Consider the following 14,584-nt stretch of genomic DNA (forward strand, 5'->3'; position numbering starts at 1 on the left):
ATTCTCTTCAGATCCTGATGTCCACATACATTTATGCCAGCCCTGTGTGTGTGTGTGTGTGTGTGTGTGTGTGTGTGTGTGTGTGTGTGTGTGTGTGTGTGTGTGTGTGTGTGTTGGTATTGCACCTCAGGGGATGATATTGTGGGCACTTGAAGGGTGGGCGCAGTGTTTTTACTTCCTAGATGATCATGCTCTCTATATTACGTGCTTCGCTTCTTAAAAGACCCTCAATCCTCCACCTCACTTCTCCCGGAAGGCCAAGGTTGAGTGGTCAGGTACGCCACAAAGAGATTTGTCAAAGTACTTTCGCCTGTTTCTCTGTGTAGGTCTGTTGACGGCTGATAAAGCCCCCTTTGGCTGACATCCAGAAAAGCCTTCAGATAACTGGACATCTTCAACACTCGAGACCACACGCACACGCAGACACACACCTGTTTCTGAGTCTTATCTGTGTCTTATCTTGTACTTTTGAAGTCAAGTGGAACAAAAGCCGACAATTTATGCGTAGCGAGACAGTGAAAGCGTGTTATTCTTGGCCTGTAGTTTCGATTTTGAGTCTCAGCAGATGTCAGAGGCTAGAACAATATACATTCACGGGGTTGCACAAAATCAGTTGATGTTGCGAACTACTGGATTCTTACTTGACAGAATCTTTACCGCGTGAAGATGAAGAAACCATTTGTCATAAAAGAATGGAAAACGAAAACCGTAGAGAGATATAAATCTAAGGTCCTGCCCTGATTTCACAATCCAGAATTCCCTGGCTTCCTAAAGTCAACTTTAATAATATAAATATTAGATAAATAAAATATAAATATTAGAAAAACTTGAACAGAAACTTGAACTAAACAAATATTGGAGATGTTGCTTTGGCACATAACCGAAATAAAATAATAACTTGAGGTACTAGAATTACTAAAACTAAAACTTAAAGTTTAAAGTTGCAATATAAATATTTAAGAATCCAAAAGCTAATAAAAATGACAAAAGCACATAAAAAAAAGCTGAAATAAAAATGAAATAAAAATAAGAGCTAATTCTATATATAATTAAATACTATAATATTATAGAAATAATACTAAATTCTGAACTTTAAAGATCAGCTTTTTTTGTTCTCAGTTTCACAATGTAGATTGATATCTGTTATCAGTCATTATATCAGTTATTGGATTTATAATCTAAAATAATTATCAGTATTGGTTATCTGCTATATGGCCTAATCGAAGTCATTGAAAATTGTTACTCAGAATTAAATCAGATTATATAATTTGCATTGATGTTTCCCAATTATATTAACCTCTGTAGCATTTGTTTACTGCTTAACTATGTACTCTTCTCAGTTTATTACCACTAACCAGAAATAAATATATATATATATCCCATATCCTCTTTCCCCTCTCAAAGCAGAATAATCATCCAAAAAAGTTAAGTTTCTCTTTTTCTTCTTTTAACTCACTGTATTTTTTTCTCAGTTGAAGTTTGGCCATCTGTGCTGTTTAAGAGAGCCGTTTTCATCAGGTTTTTTGAACTCTGAAGATCTTTCTCGTTTGTCTTTCATGCTCTGTTGAGTGGAAGGTTGTTTTCTCTGAACACTGCTTTTGTATCTAAAGCAATCTCTGTATTTGGATGGGCAAACATTACTTTAAGTGACAATAGAGGCGACTGTGGATGAAGTTCAGTCTGACTTTAGCTCAAAATGAGCCAGTCTTGTCACAAAAGTATGAAGACGACAAATTGAGATCTTGCTCATGGAGTTCTGAAAAGGAAAAACCCTTGTGCATCCTAGAAAAACCAATGATGGTTGATTTTCCACTGAGGTAAACGTTAGTCATTGATGTTTTCTGTAATGCAGTGGGTTTGATTGCTTTCTGAATTGAATCACTCATGTCACCAGCATCGATGAGGGACGGATTATCATTCTTGCATAAAGCATGTAATACTCCTCATGTTCCTAATTTCTAAAGCCAATTTGTGTTCACATTTGGCACTTGACAAGCGTTAATTTTAGATCCTGGTGGGGGACTTTGATAATAGGTTTGGTATTTGCTGTAGGAACTGATTGGTCATATTTTGCTCATTCCTTCGCTGATTACAGTCATTTGTTCACTCATGTCAAGCATTAAAATAAAGACCCCCGTAGGGTTGCACCAGCCATTTCTATGTTCTTACTTAAATAATAAGTCCATGTTATAGGCTCAGTAATCTTTGTCAAGTTAAGTCAGGTCACCTTTATTTATATAGCGCTTTATACAGTACAGATTGTGCTTTAGTGTCAAACAGGGAAATAGTTTGTCAATAATGCAAGAGGACAATAACAAACAGTCAATTTTTCAGTTAAAGTCAGTTCATTGTTGATTCATTGATGTCATCATCCAGTTCAGCTCTCTATAATGTCTGTGCAATCAAGCCAACACTATTGCCAGAAATTAAAAGTCCCCAACTAAGCAAGCCAAAAGTGACAGTGGCAATGTTTGCACCATTAGTTATCTAAAAGGTCTTAAGCTCTTCGCAAAGTAATATGCAGTTGCGTAATGTGATATTTGAATTTCTAAGATGTTAATGCATTGTGATGTGAACTGATGTTCCCCGTCCTCCTGTGTTCTTCTGTGGTGTTTAGGTGGTCAAGCTGAAAGGGCAGGTTCTCTCGGTCATGTATCGGTTCCGGATGAAGAACAGAGAATGGATGCTCATCAGAACCAGCAGTTTCACCTTCCAGAACCCTTATTCAGACGAGATCGAGTACATCATCTGCACCAACACAAATGTCAAGTATGTCCAACCTTCTCATTTCATCTTTTTGAAGGCTGTTGGAATAGCCTTGTTATACTTTGTTGGGAATGCCTCATATCCTGACTGCTAATATAATGCCAAATGGTGTTGCACCAAAATGAATTTTCGGTTTCGGCCAAAACAGTTTTGGATGGCCGAATTCATTGACTTGAAATTAGCATTTCTCTGGTGGCACATATGGTGCGCACAACGTGGATAAACTCCAACAGATGATCTATCAGATGTGTGGTGCTAGTGCTAGATTAACAATAACGATCTCTTGTTTTTAAAAAGACGTCCGTAAAACAGCTTGTAAACAATATGTCAATTAATGTTGCATTTACCTCAGCAAAATCACATAAACATGCATAAACTCATTATTCAGCTAGGAAAAAAAAACCTCTTAACCATAAATTTTTACTTAACATTAGTCATCTTTATTTAATCTAAGTTTGAAAACTATTTTTTATTGCATCCACTTTTTCAACAAATTGGAGTAGAAATATAATTATATCATTATATAATTTTAATGTTTATATACAACTCAACTTTTATTTGAGGGTTGATTATTAAATAAATGTAATTACTTTATTGATTATTACATTAACTGTTGTTTTGGTTTTCATGCTAAATGAAAACTTTTTAATTTCAGTTTAAAAAAAAAAGTGCATCACTAATTGCAAACTTTCATAGTAGTATGCAAAGAATTGCTTTTCTTCTGATGACTGATGGTTTTGGGTAGTTTGTGTAATTATAGCACCAGGCAGCCACAACCATGTGACCAGCCTCGAGATGTTTGGGCCTCTGTGGCCTCAAGCCTGAAATCAATAGCATTTATTCTCCTTCTGTTTAACACTTCTGAAATATTTGCCCGTTCAGCTGGTGTTGGCAGAAAGGGCTTGATTTATGCCCACACAGGTGCTTGGAACTGGTAGATGTGCATTTAAAGCAGGCTGTATTTACTTTGCTCTCAGGTGCAACTTTGGGTGTATTTATTTTGTTTTTTAGGGTGGGCTTGTCTAAAGACATGGTCAAGGGAGGTTTGCAAAATTTGTTGCTGAATGCAACAAATTTTGTACAACGGAGCAGTGTAACTATTTGTTTCTTTAACTGTATTTTATTTTGATAATGTACAGGCTTCAATATAGCAAAATTGTGTTGTGTGTGCGCGTAAGGCGTCGGTGCGATGGTCATACCAACGCTGGTTGGTTATGCAGAAGCAAGACATTATTCAAAGCTGTCAAGCTTTTGCAAAATAATTAAAAGTGTAAAGGTTTTGCAAAATTAAGAAAACTACTCTCTGCTGTTTCGTTTTCCTTTTCGAAAACTTTGTTTTCGTTCCTTGAACCGGTTCAGAGCCCTGCTGATAACTGATAAACAGTACAGACTTACTACTGCCAATACATCCACAACATGCTGCTGTGAGCATGTAAGAATTATTACTTTTGCAAATATAACATACATAAAATATCCCCATAGCATACATGAATCACCTCGTAGCAGATCTATACAGGTGGAGCTGGGGAAGGTGGTGGGTTTCTGAAGCAAGCTGCAACTGCTACAGCAAACACCAGTCATATATTTGAATGCTGAGCAGTGAGTTCATTGGCTACCGATACAGGAGAGAACCAATCAGCTGAGCCATGTAAAAATGATGTCATTAGGTCAGATTGAGTTAGACCTATCGGATTGCGCCATCAAGAGTTTCATGCCAAAACACTGTATTTCTGTCTGCTTCATAATGAAGGCAGTGTAGTTTTGTTACCTTCTGTTTGATGCAGCTGCAAAGGTAGCATTTAAATGACAGCTTGCTAGGCTTTGAAAAAAAAAGTTGGTGTCCCTTTCTGATCCAGAATCAGTTTGGGGAAAAATATGTGAAAATGATATTGAATTTAATGTTATTTATCTGAACAGTGATGGTAGTTGTGTAGCATATAGCATAGCATCCCAGTGATTAGCCGAGTCATGTTTTAGCATGAAAACTTCTAAATTTCAGGGTGTTTTTTACGTTAAAGGAAGAGTTCACCTTCAGTTGCTGGTCCCCATTGATTTCCATATTATGAAAAAAAAACACCATGCAAGTCAATGGGGACCAGCAACTGAAGGTGATCTATTTAATTTTCTAATCTTACATAAATAAAACGATAGCTTTAGTGTAGTTTTAGTGTTAGTGACTTTTTTGTAGTTTCTGCTCTAAAATAGAACAGTTATACCGACTGAGACAGTTAGCTGTTCTTCCAGCTTGGCCCGGATAGTTAGGTTGGTCTGTTTTGGCTGTTTAAAGCTAGTTTATTATTATTATTATTATAGCTGTTATTTTTCAGCATGTGTGTAACTAAAAGGGTAGATAAAATGGGGTTTGTCTTCTTTGAATTCTAGGACGTTTATAGCTTGGTTTCGAACAACGGTTTCGAAGTAGCTTCCGCAACACTGCTAATGAATGCTAATGAAATCGGGTCTGTTACAAAGGACATTCCCCTCTTCCACGGTCAATAAACTTTCTCATCATTACATAATTTCCTCACCAGTAATTCTCTTCACACAATGAAAAACATGGGAGTCTTTGCACATTGTAATGTTTGAGCTCTCGTTAGGTTTACTGCATGTTTGTTATGTGTGTGGAATAAGTGTTCATATACTGCTCTATATTTCCAGGCTACTGAACTCAAACAAAATTATGTCGACCACAAGAGAACCTGATTTTGCAACGATTTAAAGCTATGTGTGTATTATAAAAAGTTATGTTTGTGAGATCAGGGTGCTGAAATTAACTCTGGGAATAGAGCTGCTACAGTATTTCGAAATGTCTTTTTTATTCATGAGGATTAATCTCAGTGATTCCTGCGATTTACAGTAACATGGCAAATAAAGAACTGTTCAAAAGTAATACTCAAAATAACACTTTTATTCAGGAAGGATGCAATAAATTAGTCCAAAGAAACCATAAAGATATTTATGATGTTACAAAATATTTAAACTTCAAACTAATCCTGAAAAAAAAAAAAGAATCACAGTTTCCACAAAAAATGGAGCAGCATAACTGTTTTTAACATTGATAATAATCAGAAATGTTTCTTGAGCAGCAAATCAGCATATTAGAATGATTTCTGAAGGATCATGTGACACTGAGGATTGGAGTAATGATGCTGAAAATTCAGCTTTGATCACAGGAAAAAATTACAATTTATAATATATTCAATTAGGGAACAGCTATTTTAAATTGTATTAATATTTTCACAATATTACTGGTTTTATTGTATTTTTTGGTCAAATAAGTCCTGCATTGGCAAGAATACAGGACTTCTTTCAAAGAAACTTTTTGAGCAATTTTATATATACTTGTGTATTTATATCATTATAATAGCTGCATATATAAAGCTATGCTAAATTGCTTGATTGATTTAAATTATTTTAATGAAGTGGGGGAAAAAGCCAAATAATGTGTTGGTTAAAAATAGTATGTTACATTTTTTAAGCTTGAGCTTTTACGCTGTACTACAAACCACACCTGTTTTTATACAAGGCATTTTTTGGCCTGTCCGAGTCTATCAATATCTGACTTTGGTGGAATAAAGGGTGTGTGTGTGCCTGTAAACACCTGAGTGATTGTGTGTGAGTGTTGTACTTTTGGGAGAGTGTGAATATATGGGAGACATTCATCACACTTGGCATCATCTATCCCAGACTCCCCAGCGCATGACACGTGGAAGAATGCCGGAATGAGTCGCCCTGGGGTCGTTTTCTCAGAGGAAGCTAGAAAGGCAGAGCTTCCATAAAAATAAATTTGGATGTGAAAATTACTAGTTTCACAAAAAATAAAACAAAAAAGCCCCAAAATTGTGAAATATGAGATTAAATGGTATATAAATCATCTTTAGAAAGCTATATGAGAGTGAGATGAAGGTTCAGAGGGAGTCAGAGTCTCAATCAAAATTGAATTTATAGACACTTATAAGGTTGCATAAGCTTTCTATTTGAAATAAACTTTGTTCTTTTGTACTTTCTATTCATCAAAGAATCTAAATAGTTTTTATTAATTCTTTTATTAATTTTTTTTTCAGTTTTAGTTATTTTAGGTAAGGTAAACTAAACTGAAATTAGAAATTTTGCCTGGCAACTAGCTGAAATAAAGTTTTTGTATATGTTTTATTTTATTTTAATGTTTATTTTAAGGTAACTTTTATTTTATTTTAATATTTTTATGTTTTAGTTAAATTAATAACACTATGGGCCCTATCATGCATGTGGTGCAAAGCGCGGCGCAAGTGTTTTTGCTGGTTTTAGCCGTCCTGTGCCGCGTTGTTTAAATAGCAAATGCATTTGCTGATTTTTATTTAATTCTTTTTTTGTATATTGTTTCATAAACATTCAGAGGGAGAAACAAGAAAAAACTATTTGCCAATAGGGTAAGAAAAACAATCTTTATTCAAGATAAATTATTTGAAAACAACTCTTAGTATCTGTTGAATGAAAAATCTTCTTGTTGAAGGGACGTTTAGATATTTTTACTGGAGAAAAAGACAGAAATACTGATTAAGGGAATGAGTTTTGGCAGTGTGCAAGCCAAGAAATCCCAGCGTGAAAGATATCCAGAAAATGGGCAGAAATAAACAAAGCTTTCTGACACTATGTTTCATTCTCTCCGTATTGACTTTGAGATTATGGGTAAATAATAGCAGCAGCGGGCACCGGTGAGATGAATATTCATGCACAGCAGAGCCAAGGTGAGACTGGCAAACTGCCTGCAAAATAGACAGTGATGCTGCGGGTAAAACGAGGGCATGGAGAGAGCGATAAACACCCCTCACCCCTCAGACAGACCGCGTGGTAGGTAACCAGATAAGCTCAAATAGAGCCAAATACACTGTTACAGACTGACGTGCTGTGTTTAAAAGAATTGATTAAGAATATGACAATTCAGGCATTATTTACTTTCCCTTATGTTGTCCTGCTGTGTAAATCTTCATGCACAATGGCTGTTTATAATGACCACATCTGTCAAGCTCCAAAAACACCATAAAAGTAGTTCATGTGCTCTATATTCAAGTTCTGACGTCTCATTTAGTTTATTTATGGAGAATCCCTTGTGCGGCAGCTCTCAAATCTTTCTTCATTCTATATATTTGAACAGAAGTGAGAACTGATGATGTTTGGCATAAATTATGTCAGTCTCAATGCAATTGCACATGAGATGTCAGAGTTTCTGTGAAAGGGAAGATTATCGCTGAATAAAATCAGCAGCAAAAATGCAAATATAGTCTGGAAGTTCAGTTCATTTCTGTAAATTACTATATTAGAACTGTCCATTTCAGTGAAACACTGATTCAGAAGTTCATTTGCATTACTTGCATTAATTATAATTATTCAAGCATGTAAGACCCTGCATGCTTCGAAAGGTTTTAGTAAAAATATACACTACTGTTCAAAAGTTTGGGGTCAGTAGGATTTTTAAATATTTTTGAATAAGTCTCACCAAGGCTGCATTTATTTGATCAAAAAAACAGTAAAACAGAAAAAAATTAAATATTATTACTATTTGAAATATTTGTTTTCTATTTTAATATCTTTTAAAATGTAATTTATTCCTGTGATGCAAAGCTGTATTTTCAGCATCATTACTCCAGTCTTCAGTGTCACATGATCCTTCAGAAATCATTCTAATATGCTGCTGATTTGCTGATCAAGAAACATTTCTGATTATTTTAGTTTTATGTGATCTTTTGTGATTCTTTCTTATTTTGTGATGATTTTTTGATAAAGAAAATTTTCTGTTTTTTTTGATGAATAGAAAGTTCAAAATAACATTTATTTGAAAAATCTTTTGTGCCATTCTAAATGTCTTTAATGTTAGTTTTGATCAATTGAATGTGTCTGTGATAGATAGATAGAAAGTTTTTACTGGTTAAGTTGGTATTGCATGTAGTATATATTACTAGGTTCCAGAGTTTGATTGTTGAAATTATGGGTCCATCCCAACAACAGGCTAAAAATATTAAGATTTGTTTTTATTTCTATTGTTTGGCCTTAAAATGCCCAGCAGTGCTTGTCTTGTAAGCCGTGTTGCTGAAGGGGACAGTGATGAATCACTGGGGTTCATCTGCGTTTGAATCTCCAGTCTTTGTGTTTCCAGCATTAACCGTAATGCTATACCACCACAAAACCTAGATATCCATCTACAGACATCTATATAAAGGACGTACAGCTTTTAGATCCTCTGAGCAAACAGACAGACCATTAGCAATTCTGAAACAAAAGTTTAGATATTTTCTTACAGGCGCCAGACAGACACACAAATCACACTGCCGTCAAAACTGCTGGACGAGCGCTGCATGAATGCATGCCATTCAGAGGTGCTGCACTTTAAGAACTTTTATTCACATTTTTTATTTGAGAGAGCATTTGATACTGTAACATGAGTGATATTTTATTGCAGAATGATGTACTTTCTGCTGAGAAAAGGAGTGTACAGCCTAGAAATATGAATGCACTTGGAATGGATTTGGATGACATGAAACCATAAATACAGTTTTGTGTGGAAAACCAGCTTCACAACTCAAATGCTGTTTGCCAAAGTTACTTATTCTTTCTAGGGCCAGGCAGAAACTTATCCAGATGCAGTTTTTAGCAGAGATGGAGCTCCAGTTGGCACTGTTTTGAAAATTTGTTCTGTTGAAGTGCAAATAAAGGGAAGGTGATAGCATAAAACACTCCTGACTAGACCAATGTAACATCTGTGTTTTGTATTGTGCATATAAGTGTGTTGGTGTTAACACTAAGCTGTTTAACTTGCTTAACCATTGAGACCTCAACCATCCAGAAAGCATGATGGTAGGTCAGCTTCACCACTTATGTTAATGGGTGAAAAACATGGCTGTTCGCAATGGCTCAGAATGATTAATTAACTAGTATGAGTTTAGATTTCAGTTTTTTTATGTCAAGCTATTTTAGCCTATTTAGCGATACTATTTAGAGGTGCAACTTTGTAGGAAAAATACATTTCAGTGGGGAAAAAAACAATACAATTTTTTTTCATTTATATTTTAAAAGAAAAAAAAAACTAATTTTGCTTGTTTATAGAAATTAACAATTAATTGAGATATTTTTTATTTTAATTTTTATTTTAATATAAATATTTTAACATATATATTTTATATTTTATTTTAATTTTTATTTGTATTTTTTATTTTAATTTTTATTTAAAAAAAATAAAATTACAATTCTTTTAGAATTCAGAATTCTTTTTGTAATTCAGAATTATTTTTGTAATTCAGAATATATTACCAAGACATTTCTAAGTGTTTGGTGGCCATGACCCTAAATCAGCAAAATTAGCAGCTAGTCAGCTTGTCAACCCAGACATCCCACAGACTAGATGAAAACAGGTCTCTGTTTGTTTCAGCAAAGATGTGGAGTTTCTGGAAATAATCAGTCAGTGCATGTTGTTCTCTTGTCTCTCTTATTTTCTGTCTCTTTCTCTCTGCTTGTCTCCATTTATATCTGTCTCTCTCAGCATGCATGGTCCAGTTTTGTGCTGTTCACTCCTCCCTTGTTACCATGACAACCGCCAATCGTCCTATAGCTGCTCCGGGGATTTGGCCGGGTCTCGCTCTCACACTCACATGATCCGAGACCCTTCACATTCAGAAACATCACCGGCGACATGTTACCGCCACATGATTTCCCATGCCGAGATGAAAGCGCTGTGGCATTCCTGCAATGTTTTTACATGTTTAGAGACATAGCGAGTTAACTGCGGAGGGAGGCAAGGGAGAGTTTGGGTTCCTGTGGAAACTTGGATGCTTGGATGTTTTTGACCTTTTTGCAGTTTTGTTTCAGTTTTTCCCCTCCGTTCTTTTCTGTTCTCGAGAAGTTCAAGTGCAGTTCAGTGTTTTGGGTTTGATCCATCTCATTCCTCTGTTGCTCCAGGTGGCCTAGTGTGATTCCAGGATATGCGCGCGCATTTCAGACCGCTAATGTCTGCATCCATGTGTGTTTTCATGGGCAATTTCCTACCACCGCTTGATTTAATAGGTTTTTTCCCCCCCCGTTTTGAGATAAAAGGCTTTCCTTTAGATAAGGCCCTTATTTCATTTGCAGGTATATTCGAAGCTCAATGGCACATCTTTCTGATAGTGAAACTGATGATTGAGGAGAGCTCAACACCAGAATGCATTTACATGCTCACTTTCAGTCTTTCAGTCCACCAAAGATGGCAGATGAAGTGTAAGAAATGTTGATTGTAAATATTATTTTCAATCCTGTAATGTCAATAATAACAATAATAATTTATATATTAATATTATAGGAATAGATGTTGTTGTTGTTATTGATTTTGTGCTTAATGATCTCATCCGTAGCATAGGTAATTGTTATTAAAACAATTTTCTCAGTATTTGTGTGCATTATTATTATTATTAATTTAAACTATTATTACATTATTTTTAAATTCTTGTTGCTATTATATAATAATATAATTATTGCTTTAATAATAAAAAATAATTTATATATTAATATTACAGGAATATTATTGTTTTTAATATCATTTTTATTATTATTATGATCATTAACAAAAATAAAAAAAAATGTATATCAAAAATAAAATTGGTACATTTTATATAAAATATTCTTAATTATTTTTTCATTTATTTTATTTTGATTATTATTATTATTGTTTTTGTTGTTGTTTTTTTTGCATTAAAACTCTTTTTTTCCAGTATTTGTGTGTATTATTATTATTATTATTATTATTATTATTATTATCATTATTGTTTTTATTATTATTAATAATGATAATAATAATTATAAAAAGAAATATTTTAAATGGTAATAAATAAATAAATATAAATAAATATTATTTTTATTTTATTTATCTATTTTGTGCTTTTCGGTCTTGTCATTAGCACAGCTACATGCTAAAAGCAGATGTTATTGAAATCACGCACACAGTTTCCTGTGTGTCACAGTAAATAAAAAAGAGTTGCTGCCTATGTTTACTTATTGATTTCAGTTAGTGTGCTGCCAATGTAGATAGTAGATTATGTATATGTAATACTCTACTATGGACCATTTTATTGTAAACATAGAATATTTTACATAGAGTTTTATTTAGTGATTACATTTCCTGACCGCCAACACAAAGGTTTTACAGTAGTGTTCTGCTGTAGTAAAAATGTGTGTGCTAAATTTATCATAATGTCATGTAATTTACCACACTATTTCACCGAGGCTGATTTTTGGCTTTGATGAACTTAGGCAATGTATAAAGAATATGGATTGGAGTGTTACATATATGATTGATCTGTTTTCACTGAAACCGAATATTCATTTGGGGTCGTTTATCTGACTGGTATATGTGCATAAGCTACATGAGCAGTTAATGACGCTTTTACTCATTGGGAAGCATGATAAACAGCAGGTGTTGATGTTAAAGTTGTGTGTTCTATGTATTTTACTGCAGGCAGCTTCAGCAGCAACAGCAGGCCGAGCTGGAGGTTCACCAGAGAGATGGACTGACTGCTTATGACCTGTCACAGGTGCAAACTCTTTTCTCTTAGTCCGTCATTTAGTCTCCCAGCCCTTACAGGTGCATTACTCTTTTTAGCTTGTGTAGTACCCATAATTTATCCTCCTTCGTTTTATATGCAAGTCCCTCTTAAATCAGTGTCACAGCTGAAGCTGTTTAAGATTTATACTTCAAATTGAAAATCAGCCAATGAAGCTCCCAGATGAACATTTTATTCTCCAGAAGTGCTGTTTAATAGCTCAGGAAACTTACAGGAGTTAACCTGGTGTGTTTCATCAGCTTTGTCTTAGATGATTGTTGTCATACTATATATACAATATACTCCGTACTAAATAGAGTAATGAAATGAATGTGAATAGCAGCTCAGATTATTAGGTCTTTATTTGATGAGAAGCATTTGATTTCATATTGAGATCTGTGATGTTTCTCTAAATCTACAAAAACTTAAGACCAGATTTTTTTTAGTTTTTAAATAAATAATAATAATAATAATAAAAACAATCAAAGCAAAAAAGTGTGCTAAAAAGATAAAATATATGATTTGTTTAACTGTATCCCATTCATTCTCCCAAACATTTGTCCTGTGTAAGGTTGCAGGGATGCCTATTCCAGCATATAAATTATTATTTTTTAAAATTTTCATTTATTTAATTTAATTGTATTGTTATGTTTTTATTTTTTAAGTTGTTTTATTTTATAATTTTTTTATTTATAAACCTTTTAATGAATTTAACTTCTCAGGTGGTTCTGTTCAGAAAAAGTCTCTATTTGTTCTGTTTAATCTCATTGCTGTTTAGGAGAAACAGTTGATAATATTGAGAGATAACATCAAATTAAATTATTATTATTATTATTATTATTTTTTTTTTTTCTTATCTTTTCTGTTTTGTGTATCAAAGTTGTTTTACACCATTAACGCCCTTGAAAAGGTTCGTTCAAATTCATGCATTTTAAGGGGGAAAATAGTATTAAATATTTTATTTAATTTCTTTTTAATACATTAAATTTTAATAATCAAAGTATGGTTTTTATCATGAAAATAGACAAAGAAGCTGGTGTGGCATTAAAAACCAATCAACCTGTTGTGTGCATGAATATTAAACAGCATATTAGACAACTAGTAAAATACAACATTATTTCTATACTAATAAGTGAAAAAGTAAATAGCTATATTACAAAATTATATAGTTTACTCTGTCGTGTCTCATTTAATTATGTAATTTGCAATTCTTCATTGCATGTGTAATTCATTGTCTCTTAAAATAATCTAAAATCAGCATGCTATCAAACTTAAACATTTATTTTTAATGGATTTTTTATGCATGCAACAATTCGTCCATACATTTATTTATTCAATTTTTTTTTTTTTTTTTTTTTTTTTTTTACAAAAAAAGTCATTAATTTTTTTATATTTTTCTTATTATGTTATCTTGATGACTTTGCAAGTCAGTTGCATTTCAGTTCGCAAAATTTTGCCTCAATTCCAGTATGCAGTATTCACTTCTTACAATACAATCAACAAACAACAGATAAAATAAGGTTCTCTGTCTTTCATGCCAACTTTACGTTTTTGTAATGTGTTAATTTATCTCAAAACCACTGATTTCATTCATGTTTCAAAACTCTCCATTTTTTAAAATCCTAATGGATGAAACAAATGGAAAAAATTGTTCCAGAATCGATTCCAGTGCAAAATGTGAGGTCACTTGTGTGCACTTAATGCTTTATGACATTTGTTTGGATGAAATGCATGCTGGAACTGCATTGTCTGTTACTGTGGATAATGACTGATAAATGCGATAGAGAATCTGCATAATTGTGGTCATTTTAGCCGTGGACCGTTAACTCCCTCTCCGTGGATTTGTGCAATAAAAATAGGCCATAGTTATGAGGTGAAGTCACACATAGGGAACATGCCCTCCGTCTTTCTTAAAAACTTTCACAACTTAACACACATTTGCTTTTAGTCACAAGTGTTAATGTCGTTATGTTATATCATATGTTGTTTCTGTAAAAGAGGTCATTTGAGTCGGTCTTAAGAAAGCAGAGAGGATTATTTGTTGAAAACAGATAACATCTCACACATGGGATGCTGGGTAGCACCCATCAACATTTACATTCTGTGAGTTTTTAACACCTGTCTGCAATTTAAAAAGTGTTAGAAAGAGACCATCATTACTGATTCCTGCGTTTGCCCTTACAAAACAGAAATATATGGGAATGCGGTCATATTAAATAACACATACATGTATGCAAAACTTGTATATTAATAATATAAGAAATAAAGACAAA

The 14,584-nt window shown here is 33.6% G+C and overlaps 1 protein-coding gene across 4 annotated transcripts in view; it reads left to right on the forward strand.

Annotated features, from left to right (window-relative positions):
• Positions 1–14,584, forward strand: part of LOC109063496 (aryl hydrocarbon receptor nuclear translocator 2) — a 72,348-nt gene that overhangs the window by 41,897 nt on the left and 15,867 nt on the right. For all 4 annotated transcript variants that reach the window (XM_042759473.1, XM_042759474.1, XM_042759475.1 and 1 more), the window contains 2 exons: positions 2,618–2,769; positions 12,227–12,302. In XM_042759473.1, coding sequence (XP_042615407.1) covers positions 2,618–2,769; positions 12,227–12,302 — 228 coding nt within the window. The remainder of the gene's footprint in view (positions 1–2,617; positions 2,770–12,226; positions 12,303–14,584) is intronic.

Source organism: Cyprinus carpio, chromosome A7, assembly GCF_018340385.1.
Source record: "Cyprinus carpio isolate SPL01 chromosome A7, ASM1834038v1, whole genome shotgun sequence".
Classification (NCBI taxonomy): Eukaryota; Metazoa; Chordata; class Actinopteri; order Cypriniformes; family Cyprinidae; genus Cyprinus; species Cyprinus carpio.